The 13585-nt window shown below is 49.0% G+C and overlaps 1 protein-coding gene across 2 annotated transcripts in view; it reads left to right on the top strand.

Annotated features, from left to right (window-relative positions):
• Positions 1 to 6896, top strand: part of HOXC4 (homeobox C4) — a 61500-nt gene extending 54604 nt beyond the window's left edge. For both annotated transcript variants that reach the window (XM_010373872.2, XM_030939465.1), the window contains exons 2-3: positions 4040 to 5237; positions 5723 to 6896. In XM_010373872.2, coding sequence (XP_010372174.2) covers positions 4799 to 5237; positions 5723 to 6078 — 795 coding nt within the window. In that variant the 5' untranslated portion in view covers positions 4040 to 4798 and the 3' untranslated portion in view covers positions 6079 to 6896. The remainder of the gene's footprint in view (positions 1 to 4039; positions 5238 to 5722) is intronic.
• The last annotated feature ends 6689 nt before the right edge of the window (positions 6897 to 13585 follow it).

Genomic DNA, 13585 nt, shown 5'->3' with positions numbered 1-13585 from the left:
GAACCCAATCTCTAACTAACAATTTCTCCAGCATAAAAATGAAACATCAAATTCGTTAGCCCAGGGCCTTCATTTTTCCCCTTCCACATTATAACTAGTTATTGAACTCGCTGGAAGATCTAAAGGCCATTTGCGAAGAGACAAATTTCAATGGAGTTTCCTCATCAATAACCCCATGGCAGTGACCTATTGGAACAAGTCAAACACCCGAGGTGAAATGCAGGTCACTCTGTCTAACCAATATTAAAATGCGGCCACTTTTTAAAAAGCCACTTTAAACGAGATTTAAGGAAAATTGAATTCCAAGGAAGGCAAGGCAAGGCAGGGGAAATCCATGAGAGGACCTCGCCTACGGTCTCCAAACAAACAAGAGAAATTCATCTTCAATATTTTAAAGGGGGGCAAATTAACATTCCATGATTGCTTTTTTTTTTTTTTTTTTTTTTTTTTTTTTTTTTTTTTTTGCTAGACTATAAGCTATTCCAGGAGAAGAAAAAAGGTTGAGTATTTTCTGGTGACACATCCAGGTTATTAAAATCATTTTAGACCAATTCATTACTTTTACTGACAAGAGATTTAAGAAAAAATCAATTAAGCATTTGCATATTCTTTTGCATACATTAGCCCTCGCTGGGGCATTAGAAAGGGACACACACACACACACACACACACACACACACACACGAAAAAAAATGGGATAGGAGCCTTGATTTAGTTTGGGGTTTTCAAGTTGCCCAAAGGAAAAAAAATCAAAGTGAAATGAATTCCCTGATTGCATAACATCTAAAAGTCAATTTATATGAGTGAAAGTAAACAGACATGTTACAATTTTTAATCCCTAAAACAGCAACAACAACAACATTCACACACATAAACCCTGCATTTTAAAGAGTAGGGAAAGGAATGACCCTCGTTTTCCTTCCCTTTGCCCTCCAAATCCTGAATTGGTTCACCCATTTATTTTTCTCCCTTGGAAAAATCAGAGATGGGTGAGATTTTAATGCAGCAGAGAATCTGTGGAGCCGCTGAGCTCTCTCAGCCGGCAGCTTGTTACTGGGGAGGGGAGGAATATGGGTTATCCAACGGTCAGTATGGTAATCCAGGCACAATAAGGCCTCACACACAATGGACACATATTTTTCTTCAGCGATGTCAGAAGGGAAGCACTTTGTACTGAAATGTGTTTCCGAAAGAGAAACCAAATCGAGATTTAGAAAGGAGATGGGGTGGAGGGGCAATTGCAGAGAGCATTTGTATGCTGGCAAAAGGTAGTCAGAAAAAATAAAAATAAATAAAACTGGGGCAAAGTAAGGTGGAGGACAGGGCAGAGGTGCGGTCCCTGGGCCAGCAAGGCAGGAGGCAGGAGGGTGAAACACAAAAGAAGCCAGGACCAGATACAAGGATTCATCACAGATGAGAGCTGCTTTAGTACCCCCACCCCCTCCCAATTAAGCCATTGCTAAGTGCAAAAGCCCTTCGAACGGATTTTATTTCTGTGCTTGTAATAATATCCAGGTGAAAATGTTTGTGTGTATGTGTGTGGTATTTTACCCATGTGATAGGCGACTTCCTTGCCATTAAGCTATAGGAGCCCAAAGGGAGTTGCTGTTGTTGTTTTGTAAATGATATAGATGAGTGTGGGCACATTTGGGGGAACCTTGGAGATTTCACTTTCTGGATGTGCATGTTGAATTAGCTGCACAAACCTGGAATGAGAACTCTACATATTTATAGCTGCATAAAGAGGCATTTAATATATTAATAAATATTAATAGCGTGCATGCATATATGTTAACCATAATAACCAAAGACAGACTTGACATTCAGTTGGGGGCATCTGAACCCTCTGTGTCTACTACTTACACTGGCCCAAAGTCAGTCTCCTTGACCCACCTGCAGAAGTTCAGAAACCTGGCCGGGATGGGATGTGACAGGCAACATATTGAGGAGGACTCCTTAACAAGTCCAGGAGGGTGAAGATTGAAGAAAAGAAGGTTAGGGCCAGGGCAGGGATGGTAGAAGTTGAGTGTGAGGGCTGAGAGGAGGAGAGTCAGGCTCACAGCTCACCTTTCCAGGTGAGGCAGCTGTATCCAGGTACAGGCCTAGAAGGGGGACAGGGAGTGGGGCCCGGTTTCCTCCCTCTTCATCAACCCTCTCCCCACGGTACCAAAGTTTGCTGAGCTTTGGACTTCCCCATGGAGTCATCTGGGACTATAGTTCAGACTTAGGTACTAGGATTCAGCACTGGTTTCCCTTTGCCCTCTTCCAGCAATTTTTAATGAACCCACCCCCACCATCGATGATTAAAATAAGACAACCCTCACACAACCCAAACCACTGTTAACCAAGCAGTAGTCTTCCTCTGCCCCCTCACTCACAGTCTCAAGTTCCTCTCCAACCTAATCAGCCTGTCCTCACATGCAGAGGGTTCCAGACAAGAGTGGGCAAGGGTTCTCAGCCAACTCTGAGAATTTGGGAATCTCCATAAGAGGTGGTCAGCCTCTGGGGAACTCCTGTTCCTTCACCTGGCCAGGTGACAGTGGGGATGGGCACTGTCCTCTTGGAGAGAGAGTATTCAGGGACCCCCAAGAGCCAGCTCTTTGGAAGCTAAGCGCTGGCCCTGCTGAGCCTGGGGTGGGGTTGGGGACCTAAACATTAGAAGAGGGAAGGCAGGGAGGGCCCAGGCGGGAATCGGCACCCTTTGGGCACTGCCTGTGGTCCAGCTTCCGTCTCATTCCAGCCCTCTGGGGAAGCCCTAATTTGGAAGTGCGAACCCTCTCCAACATCCCAAAGGTGATGAAAAAAGGATGGGAATCTCTTGCCTTCAGTCTCCCTCTCACAAGGGCTTTATTTTTTTTCCCTTTCCCCTCCTTATTCCCTTAATTGCAGATGTTCTAATTAAACCCTCAAATAGTTGTTATGCCGTTTTAAAAGGTACTTATTCAAGTGTCAACCAGGCTGGGCTGGGAGGAGGCAGCGTAGGGCGGCGAATTAAAGGTAGATTGACTAATCACGGCGGCGATCATAATAATAAAATCAGAGGGGAAAAAATCACATTACGACTTTTCGTGGAAAGGAGGGAGCAGGCAGCCAGCGGCCGCCAGCCCCGCGCCGCCGCCGACACAAAGAGTGCGGGCGATTCCGCGAGACTGATTTATGACGTTTTACAGCCCTATAAAAGCTGTAGCGACGAGGCAAGCGCTCCTACCACCGCTGGCAGATTTAGTCTAATAAATAAAACATAAACAGTTAACTTTATGTGTCACTTTTATTGTTATCAAGTAAAATATAGCCAAGCCTCGGCAAGCTATGATTTTAAACTATAATTGTTATCAAGTACAACAAGGGGACCCGGCTCCCTCCCTGGGCTCTCCCCTCTGCTACCCCCCCCAACTCTGAGTTATGGGCGATCAGTTAATTGGAATCAGTGGCCTGACAGGGCCACCCCTAGCTGGGGGGTGGGGTGGTTAGGAAAGCAGCTTTTCCTGGCCCCCTCCCTCCTCTATGGCCCTGCCACCCTCCTCCATCAGAGTACTACTGTGAGTGGGTGGCAGAGAGAGGGAAGGGGGTGTGAATGGGCTGGAGACCCCCAAGGCTGGCCCTGCCTCCCCAACTTGGTGAGCTTAGCCTTCCGTTTTTGGAAAGCAGCCTGGAGCTGGCCCTTAAGAATTCGTGTTTACATGTAAACACACGTGTTACACGGATACAGCTCCTAGCCAGAAGCAAGCAGGCTCTACCCACACAGGCCTCCCTATTAGCTAGGTCTGCCCTCTGTGGGGACAGAGAAAGAACTCTCAGGGTCTTGGCTGGGCACCATCAGAGGGCACTGACTCCTGGCAGAAAGCTCTCCTCTGTGCCCCATCTCCTTGGAGATAATTGTCAGAAAATAGCAGGCCAGGCTGAATGGGGAGTGGAAACAGGAGCCAGCAGTAGAAGAGATTCTCTGCTCTGGGGCTGGGGCAGGGAGGGTCAGTGGGTAGCAGGGGAAGGCGAGACTTCTGAACTCTGCTTTTGCCAACCACTTCCTGTCTCTCTTCAGCGGGGGCTCAACCCCCAGACCTCCAGAAATGACGTCAGAATCATTTGCATCCCGCTGCCTCTACCTGCCTGGTCCAGCTGGGACCCTGCCTCGCCAGCCCCATGGCCAGAGGGTTGGGTGAGTGTGTATGGGGAAGAGGGCTGGACTCTGGTATCCTTGGATGGGGGGTACTCCAGGCTCTCCAGCCTCCTCGGCTCAGCCTGGGCCCCTCCCCATCCAACCTCCACTCCAGTCCTCATTCAACTTCCTCTTCCTGCGAAAGAGGGGCGCTGCCCGGTGACCTACACAGACTGAGACACAATCGCCATGAATGGAGACCTCTGGAAAAGCTCAAGAGCCGAGGCCCACGGGGCCCAGCAGAGGCCTGAGGGGAGACCCTGGGCGGGGGCTGAATCACTGCCTCCCTACAGCCCCCCAATGCCCGGGCTTTGGAGGGGAGCCGGGAGCTTCCCATCTCCTTTTGCAGGGGAGGGTTGTCAGTCTGGTGGGATGTGCACTGGCGGCACCCCAACCCCTGCCAGCTAACCCCACATCACCACCACCCACCCCCCAGCACCACCACCACTACACACACAAAAAAATTGGATACATTTTGAATAAAGCGATTCGGTTCCTTATCCGGGGACTGGGTTGCTCCGTGTGATTGGCCGGCGGAGTCACATGGTGAAAGTAACTTTACAGGGTCGCTAGCTAGTAGGAGGGCTTTATGGAGCAGAAAAACGACAAAGCGAGAAAAATTATTTTCCACTCCAGAAATTAATGATCATGAGCTCGTATTTGATGGACTCTAACTACATCGATCCGAAATTTCCTCCATGCGAAGAATATTCGCAAAATAGCTACATCCCTGAACACAGTCCGGAATATTACGGCCGGACCAGGGAATCGGGATTCCAGCATCACCACCAGGAGCTGTACCCACCACCGCCTCCGCGCCCTAGCTACCCTGAGCGCCAGTATAGCTGCACCAGTCTCCAGGGGCCGGGCAATTCGCGAGGCCACGGGCCGGCCCAGGCGGGCCACCACCACCCCGAGAAATCACAGTCGCTCTGCGAGCCGGCGCCTCTCTCAGGCGCCTCCGCCTCCCCGTCCCCAGCCCCGCCAGCCTGCAGCCAGCCAGCCCCAGACCATCCCTCCAGCGCCGCCAGCAAGCAACCCATAGTCTACCCATGGATGAAAAAAATTCACGTTAGCACGGGTAGGCAACTTTGCTTTTTGCTCCCCCCCCCCCTTCTTCCCTAGCTCTCCCCACCCTCCTCGGCCCCCTCTGGCCCCCGTCCTCCTTTCTCTCCTTCCCCCTCTCTCTCCAGGAGCGACTCTGGGTTAGCACAATTGAACTGGATTTACGAGCGAGAATGGGTAATTACATCCCCCATAAATTTTATGGCTTAGCTACTCTGGGCAGTCCGAGCCATGTGCTACGATCTGTTATGTATGTGTGAAAACTATGCTCGCTTTCTAAGGGCGCATAAATAATTCAGTGTCGTTACAATGAGGATTCCCCTCTTATTACACTACAAAGTCTTCAGCTTCCTTCAACTTCTTTATAACCCATTTAAGCTTGATGACTTTATTTCCACCACTCCCTCCTCCTGTTCCTCAGAGCTGAGGATGGGGGGTGGGGGGCGGGGTGCCTGCTGCCTCTGAACCCCACTATTTGCTTTTCCCCTCCCCATCCCCCAGTGAACCCCAATTATAACGGAGGGGAACCCAAGCGCTCGAGAACAGCCTACACCCGGCAGCAAGTCCTGGAATTAGAGAAAGAGTTTCATTACAACCGCTACCTGACCCGAAGGAGAAGGATCGAGATCGCCCACTCGCTGTGCCTCTCTGAGAGGCAGATCAAAATCTGGTTCCAAAACCGTCGCATGAAATGGAAGAAGGACCACCGACTCCCCAACACCAAAGTCAGGTCAGCACCCCCGGCCGGCGCTGCGCCCAGCACCCTTTCGGCAGCTACCCCGGGTACTTCTGAAGACCACTCCCAGAGCGCCACGCCGCCGGAGCAGCAACGGGCAGAGGACATTACCAGGTTATAAAACATAACTCACACCCCTGCCCCCACCCCATGCCCCCACCCTCCCCTCACACACAAATTGACTCTTATTTATAGAATTTAATATATATATATATATCGGTTCTTTTCTCTCTTCCTCTCACCTTGTCCCTTGTCAGTTCCAAACAGACAAAACAGATAAACAAGCCCCCTGCCCTCCTCTGCCTTCCACTGTTAAGGACCCTTTTAAGCATGTGATGTTGTCTTAGCATGGTACCTGCTGGGTGTTTTTTTTTTTTTTTTTTTTAAGGCCATTTGGGGGGTTATTTATTTTTTAAGAAAAAAACTGCAAAAATTATATATTGCAAGGTGTGATAGTCTGGTTTGGGTGAATTTCAGGGGAAATGAGGAAAAGAAAAAAGGAAAAAGATTTTAAAGCCAATTCTCATACTTCTCCTCCTCCTTCTTCCCCCCCTCTTTCCTTAGGCCTTTTGCATTGAAAATGCACCAGGGGAGGTTAGTGAGGGGGAAGTCATTTTAAGGAGAACAAAGCTATGAAGTTCTTTTGTATTATTGTTGGGGGGGAGTGCGGGAGGAGAGGGGGCAAAGACAGCAGACAAAGCTAAATGCATCTGGAGAGCCTCTCAGAGCTGTTCAGTTTGAGGAGCCAAAAGAAAATCAAAACGAACTTTCAGTTCAGAGAGGCAGTCTATAGGTAGAATCTCTCCCCACCCCCATCGTGGTTATTGTGTTTTTGGACTGAATTTACTTGATTATTGTAAAACTTGCAATAAAGAATTTTAGTGTTGATGTGAAATGCCCCGTGATCAATAATAAACCAGTGGATGTGAATTAGTTTTACGTCAATGTCTGATGGTTTCTTTTTATCCCCCTCCTTTCTCTGGCCTGGTAACATCCCATCTTCTCTATAGTTGCCTAAGTTTACTTTAAACAAACACAAATCTTAGCTCTCCATTAGTCTTCCAATGTCCTTAGAAGAAACAGCAAAAGGGTTGGGGTATGGGATCTTCAGAAGAGGGGATGTGGAAGATTAAGGCTAATTTCTCCAGTCCCCTTGCTTCCCCCTGAGTCTGCAGAGAGGCCAGACTCCTCTGGGGGCACTTCAGTGGAGCTAAGGGTGGGGGGTGTCTCACTTTTCTATAGTTAGGTACAGTTTCTTCTTTCTGTATATTCTCTCTCTTCCCTTCTCCCTCCTCTGTGCTGAGTAGGCCTGCCTAATTTGTAGACAAGAGGGCAAGTTTAGGGAGTGGGAAGAAGAGTTTTCTTTCATCTTTAGGGCTCTTTTGGGATGAGGGATTAAGGAAGACATCCCCTCAACATTTGAGTTCTTAAAAGAAGAAAGGTTTCGAGCTGGTGATTCTGAAGCAGCAAAGTGACCTATCAGGATGCCTTCTCTGTTTGGTTAGGCTTGGAAAAAGGGGTAAGGTGGAGGCCAGAGGCCTGGGAATTACCCTTGTTATGGATAGGCCTCAAAGGTTGATGCCTGGAGATAATAAAAGATTTTTACCTTTTTATTCTCTTCTATTATGGACCTGCCAGGTGTTAAGAGACTTAGGGAGAGTCAAGGACCAACCTCTCTTTCTATAACCTCCTAGGTCCTGGCAGTGTATGGGGATAGCCTGAACAAGCCTGTCTGGCTGTAAAGAAATAAATTAATTAAATAAAATTGTTTCCTTGGGGCTAAAAAAGAAACAAAAAATCTTGCCTGGATTACCTGAATAATACATTCAAGCCAAAGGCTCCCAAATAATTCTGGTCTGAGAACCAGGCCCTAGCAAGGCCTGCTTAATTTTTTGCTTGTTTGTTAGGAGAAAGTGGGAGGAGGGCTGTTGGTGAGCTTCTTCTCAGATAATTTATCTATATTTCAAGAAGAAAGGCAATTGGAAGTAGAAGACAGAGGGAGAAGAGATCCAGGGCATGCAGGGAAGCCAGGGATACCCCTTCCCCCATCCCCAAATTCTGGAGTGAAAGGCAACAGCAGCACTAAGTTGTACAAATCACATTGGTGTGATTTGAATTTATTTCCTTTTGAACCACTTGCTGGATGTTACTTGCTGTGTGTGCGTGTGTGTGTGTGTGTGTGTGTGTGTATGCATGCCCTCACAAGTGTGTGTGTTGGGGGGAATCTCTTAGTCCTTTAGGTCTACTTTTCCTCCCTCAGTGGTACCCTGGAGACAACAAAACATGCTGCCTACAGTGCGAGGAGGCAGGCCAACAATTATCTGGAGTTTTTTATGTGATCAAGTGAATTAGGGGCCAAATCCAACTGTAGCCCCTATCGTCTTGAGGCGATTGCCCTTGGAACAGAAAAAGGGGGTTCTAGCTGCGCTTGTGAAAAGGGAAGGAAGGTCTAAGGGCACCAGGGTGTCTTTTCAAGCCTGTAAAGGAGCTAAGATGGAAAGCAGGGAAGGGGTAAATTGAGATCCATGGTTCTTTCCTAAGTTTGCTCGTGTGACTTTCAGGGAGTTTATCCCTCTCCTCCCAAAAGTGGAAGAGATGAGAGTGAGGAGGGGGAAAATTACTACATTTTATTTCCTAAGTTTTTGCCTGAAATTGCTGAAGGAACACTCTAGTTGAGGAAAAGCAGCATAAAAGGGTTGGAACACTTATTTTATTTCCCCTTCTTTATGTCTTCTGTTTCTTCTTCCTCTTCCCTCACATACATGGTCATTCTCTGTGTGTCTCCTTCTGTCCTTTATGGTCCGAAAAGGAGAAACATCAGAAATCCATAATTCTTGACAAATGAACCCAAACTAAAATCCCTTACATTTGAGTTTGAAGATTTTGTCCTCTGGCCTTCCCTCCAGTGGGCTCCATTTTCTCCCCTTTCCCCAAAGTTCTCCTTTGCCTTGGACTTCGACACCCAGAATGGCAAGGCAGGGTTGGGGGGGGGCAATCTGGGCCAAGGGCCGCAAGCCCCAGCAGTCTTGGTCCCTGCTGCTCTGCCTGATGCTGCTACAGCCTCACTGGAAGCTGAGGGCTGAGCTTTTATTTAAGTTGGGTTGAGCAGTGGGGAAAGGCTGGGGGGAGGACACAGCCCAGGTTCACGGGGAGGACACAGCATTTTCTCTCCCATTGCCTTTATATTCTGCAGCGCCTCTGACCTCTCCCCCACCCCCATCTCTGACCCTCCCAAGCCAGCCCTTGCTCAGCCCTGGTCTCCAGATAGGATGCCACTGCTTTTGTAGGACTGGGGATTTCTTGCCCAGAGTAATGGGAGAGGCAAGGCGCATGAATGCCTGTAAGTGCATTGTATCCCTCTGTCTTCAATGGCTAAGTAAAAAGAAGACGGGTGAAACGGCGACACCGATCTTCCAGGGTTCCTTCTCTCCAAGTGCCAGGAGATCCCCACAGGCCAAAGATCCCTTTGACATGTAAGTAGTTAGCACTCGGTCTGCTCTGGGGGTGAGGAGCACAAAAGTTTAAACTCTATTTGCCAGTCAATTTTTGTCACGATCCCCGGTGTTAGGGAGTGAAGGCGGGAAATCCAATTGTGAGCGGAGGGGTTCTGCTTGGAGAAAAAGACGTTTCTGTGCCGAGTCTGTGTACCTGGGGAGTAAAGAAATTTGGCTCAAAAAAGAGAGAGTCTGAGAAAGTCAGACTGAGGGAAAAGGACTGGGGCACTTTCCCTGTCCGAGGGTCTCTTGCTGTTGTTTGTGTAAAGTTTCCTACGAAGTTTTCTCTGCAATCTGTGCTTCAGTTTTCTTTCTGCTTGGATTTGGCAGATTGAAATCCAGAGACAGCTTCCCACAGCTAGGGGTGTGTGTGTGTGTGTGTGTGTGTGTGTGTGTGTGTGTGTGTGTGTGTTGGGGGAGTGGTAGGGAAGTGAAAACAATTAAAAGGTTTGCTGGGAGCTTGGGGCCAGGGTGTCCTTCTCTGCTTTTCTAGGATTAGGGGAGACTGACTCTGAAAGGGGCCCTTAAGATCAAGGGTGCTATGACCCGGAGGAGCAGTGCGCTGGAGCAACTGTACCATCTTTTTCTCTGCTTTTTGCCCAGTCGTGGGGGAGCATGCTATTGCACTCACAAAACCACCGCTCTGGGTTTTCCACAGCTTCTATCTGGCACCATACCTATGGAGAGCTAATTTTAATTTAAATGTTCCGCTTCCAAGAGACCCCTCTCAGGCTTGGAACGAGAGATGGAAGATCCCCGAACACCAGAACTCCAGCGGCCACCAGAGCAGAGGGAATATTTATTACCTCTCTGGATGTCATTACCTAAGAATACAATTTTATGAACTTCCTAATCTGTTAGCTTGATTTATCTGGATGGGCAGGAGCCCAAAACAAACATTTGGGGGATTTGGTAAAAAAAAAAAAAAAAAAAAAAAAAAAGTCTACCTCTTACCAATCTTGTTGATAGAGCTGACCACCCCTCTCAGCCTGCTTTTTCTCCACCCAGCATTGCCAGCCCCATTTTGATTTTTCTCCTGCAGCTTGTGGCTGCTCGGGTATTGGAGTTTTAGCTGCCTCTTGATAATTAAAAATGGGGGCGGTGAACTCTGAACCACAGACCTGTGAGAAGCCCTCCAACATTTTAAAATCTGCACAGCTCAAGGAGCTGAGAGCCCTTTGGAGCTTGGGGAGCAGAAAGAAACTAAAGCCCATCTGGAGTTTGCTCATCGCCCCTCCAAGGTCAGGAGCCCTTGGGTCTCCCTGCAGTCCTCCTGGTTTTTCTTCTCTTCTCTCTCTGGTGTCAGTTCTGTAGCTCTTTGAACGGAGAGCCAATCCAGCAGAGCCCACATCCAGGCCTGCCGGGATAAGGGCCTCTGCAACCCCATCTTCCTGCTTTTCCTTTCTGCCAGGCCTAGAGGATAAATCGGGAGGAAGGGAAGACAAGGATGGGTAGGGAATATCAGAGTATGTTTGAGGGTGAATACGGTTACAGAGCCTAATAAAGAGGAAGGGACTATTTTAAATTTCCAGGCCCCATCAACAATTTTCAGATTCCTGAATAGGCAGCATCCTCTAGGGTCAGCTCTGCCTGCCTCCATGGGGTATGAGTGAAGCCAGAAGAGTGTCGCCTCTACTCACTCCTCCTTTCTGACTCCCTCTTCCCAGCATCAAGGATTGGGAAAGGAAAGTATACAGTATTTCAATTTCCAGGCAGAAAAAAACACCCTGGAACTGAGTGTGCAGGAGGCATTGCCAGATAGCCAAACCCTAGGTTCCACTCTGGAGCTCTGGCTTCCCGGGAAGCCTGGCCGCGAGAGAACGGGGCAAAATGTGACTGTCTTCATAGGGTGGGGGTGTCCCAGCTCCCCTTCTCACAGAGGCCGGGGTCTTGAGAGTCACGAAATGGGGCCAGCCCGGGCAAAGGCGAGGTTTCAGGGGCCGGCGGCAGCCAGGCTCCTCCTCCGGGTTCTACGCCGCGTCCGCCCTGGGCGCGGTGTCGCCTTCAGCTGGGTCACGACCCCGGGCTTGGGCGGACAATAGGGCGCGGGGTGGGGAGCGCGGGCTGCGTGGCCGACTGAGCGGGTTCGCTGCGTGGTGGGGTTCACTGCGCGGTGAACTCCGCTCGGCCTGAGGGTCTCGCCCTTTAGATCCCAGCCTCTCTTTTCTTCCTCCTATCTCACCTTCCATTTTTTTCGTGGAAAATTGAGAGGACCCTCAATCGCTGCTTGACTGATACCCTACTGCTACCACCTCCAAATAATTAGATTTCATTTTCTTTAGAAATGAAAAGATAGTTTCCTCCGAGGCACAAGAGCAGGAAATGGGACCCTCTCAGGATCTTTGTGGGGATGGAGAGGGGAGATCTAGTTCTCAGTAGAAGCGTTCTTATCAGCAGAAGCGTTCTGGACCCGGGACTCAGGATGGCCCTGAAGAATCCCAGGCCATCAAACCGACAATCCCCTCCATCAGAGGAATTCCAGGCCAAGAGTGTCCCCTTCTCCCCCAGTTATAGGGAGAATTGCCCTCTTTGGTTCCCTGGCCTTTGTCTCCGGATGTGGGGTTAGGCTTAGGGCTCTTGTAAACGGGGAAACACTTCTCAAATCCGATGGGCAGGGACAGAGCTGGACGTGAGTCATTTGGGAGAAGTTCTCCAAGCTGGTCTGTTCTTGTTGAGGCCATCTCACCTCACCGCAGTGACAGCCTGGCTCTTATTTGAGGCTCTGCCCCTTTGGGTGGTACCATTGTGTTTGTAACTTTGTACATGTGGAGTCTTTCCATTCAGCTGGAATAGATTTTGGAAAATAAGGTTACTGAATGGGGCTTGAGTTTCAGCTGGAGGAACAAAAAGGCAGCCAGTTTAGAGAAAGGAAAAAATGGGGGAGGGAGGCAAGGAATATTCGTAATACACACTTGCTTGGGCCTCCCCACCTCATCCCTATCCTGCCTGACCCAGCTCAGGTGTGATGGGGAGATGTGGGCCTCCCAGCTGGAAACCTCCTCCCAAGGATTCAGTCTCTGATAATGTCAAACCTTTCTGGAATGTGACTGCCTCCAGCTCTGTCTGTCTTTTTTTGGCCATTTCAGAGTCTCTGCCTAGCATTTCTGCTGCTTTCCAAGCTCCATATTTCCTCCTGTCCTGGCCCTGGTTCCAATCCTTGGACTCCCTTCCAACCGTAAAAGCAGAAGAAGAACCAAAAGGTGGTAGGTGGCAGTCTGGGAGGGACAGCTGAGGTTCAAAATTCCTGGCTGAGCCTCCAGTCCGGGCCACCTCAGGGGCTGATCTGACCACTCCAGAGTGCCCCCTGGGCCAGCAGCAAATAGAACAAAATTTTATAGCCCGGGGCAGATGTTGACTCAGCCATCTCACCCGGATTCCCCTTCATCTCTCTTCCACTGAAGAGGCTCCAATCTCCACTACACCTTTGTTCTCTTTCCTTTCCCCCTCCTCCCCCTTCTCTTCCTCTGTTTGATCCTGCCCACCTCCCAAATTGTTTCTTTAGATCTGAAAGCATCTGTTCCTGTCTGACCCTCCCCCAACACCCTCCTCTTTCTCCCTCCCTCCACCTCAAGCAGCCAAAAAGCCCCCAAATGGAAGGCCTGTGGCCTCTGACCTATTCTGATACACCAACGTCCAGATACCTTTGATGCCAAACCTTTAGGCCCCTCCCCAGTTACTTTTCTTTCATTCTACCAGCTGGAGAGGGTCCTGGAAGTGAATGAATTGAGTCTTGGCCCCTAGGGACAAGTCTCTTCTCTGCCTGGGACAATTATCCATTTTTCAGGTAAAAGCAAGGAGTCCAAGGTTGAAGGGTTTGGTGATGAACTATTTAGTAACTACCCCAGTCCTCTGCTGGGCTTTTGGGGGGCTCTGGATTTTGAACATATCCATATTCTGACCATAGACAGGAGATGTCCTTTTCTAACCTCTACCTGGCCATTTCTTTTATCACCCCTTTCTGACCCTTCTCTTAATTGCAAAGTCATTTTCTGAGCAATAAAAAAGCCCCTCCAATCCCTCCCAGAATTCACTAATCTAAACTAGGAACATCAAGGCAGTTTCCATACTGTGAACATTGGAGTGCCTCTTTTCTCTGTTTTTCAAAAAATAAAAAAGAAACAAAAAATTACTCCC

The sequence above is a fragment of the Rhinopithecus roxellana genome, chromosome 10 (assembly GCF_007565055.1).
Source record: "Rhinopithecus roxellana isolate Shanxi Qingling chromosome 10, ASM756505v1, whole genome shotgun sequence".
Taxonomy (NCBI): domain Eukaryota; kingdom Metazoa; phylum Chordata; class Mammalia; order Primates; family Cercopithecidae; genus Rhinopithecus; species Rhinopithecus roxellana.
The sequence above is the reverse complement of the archived record's forward strand: the minus strand, read 5'-3'. Positions and strand labels throughout refer to the sequence as shown.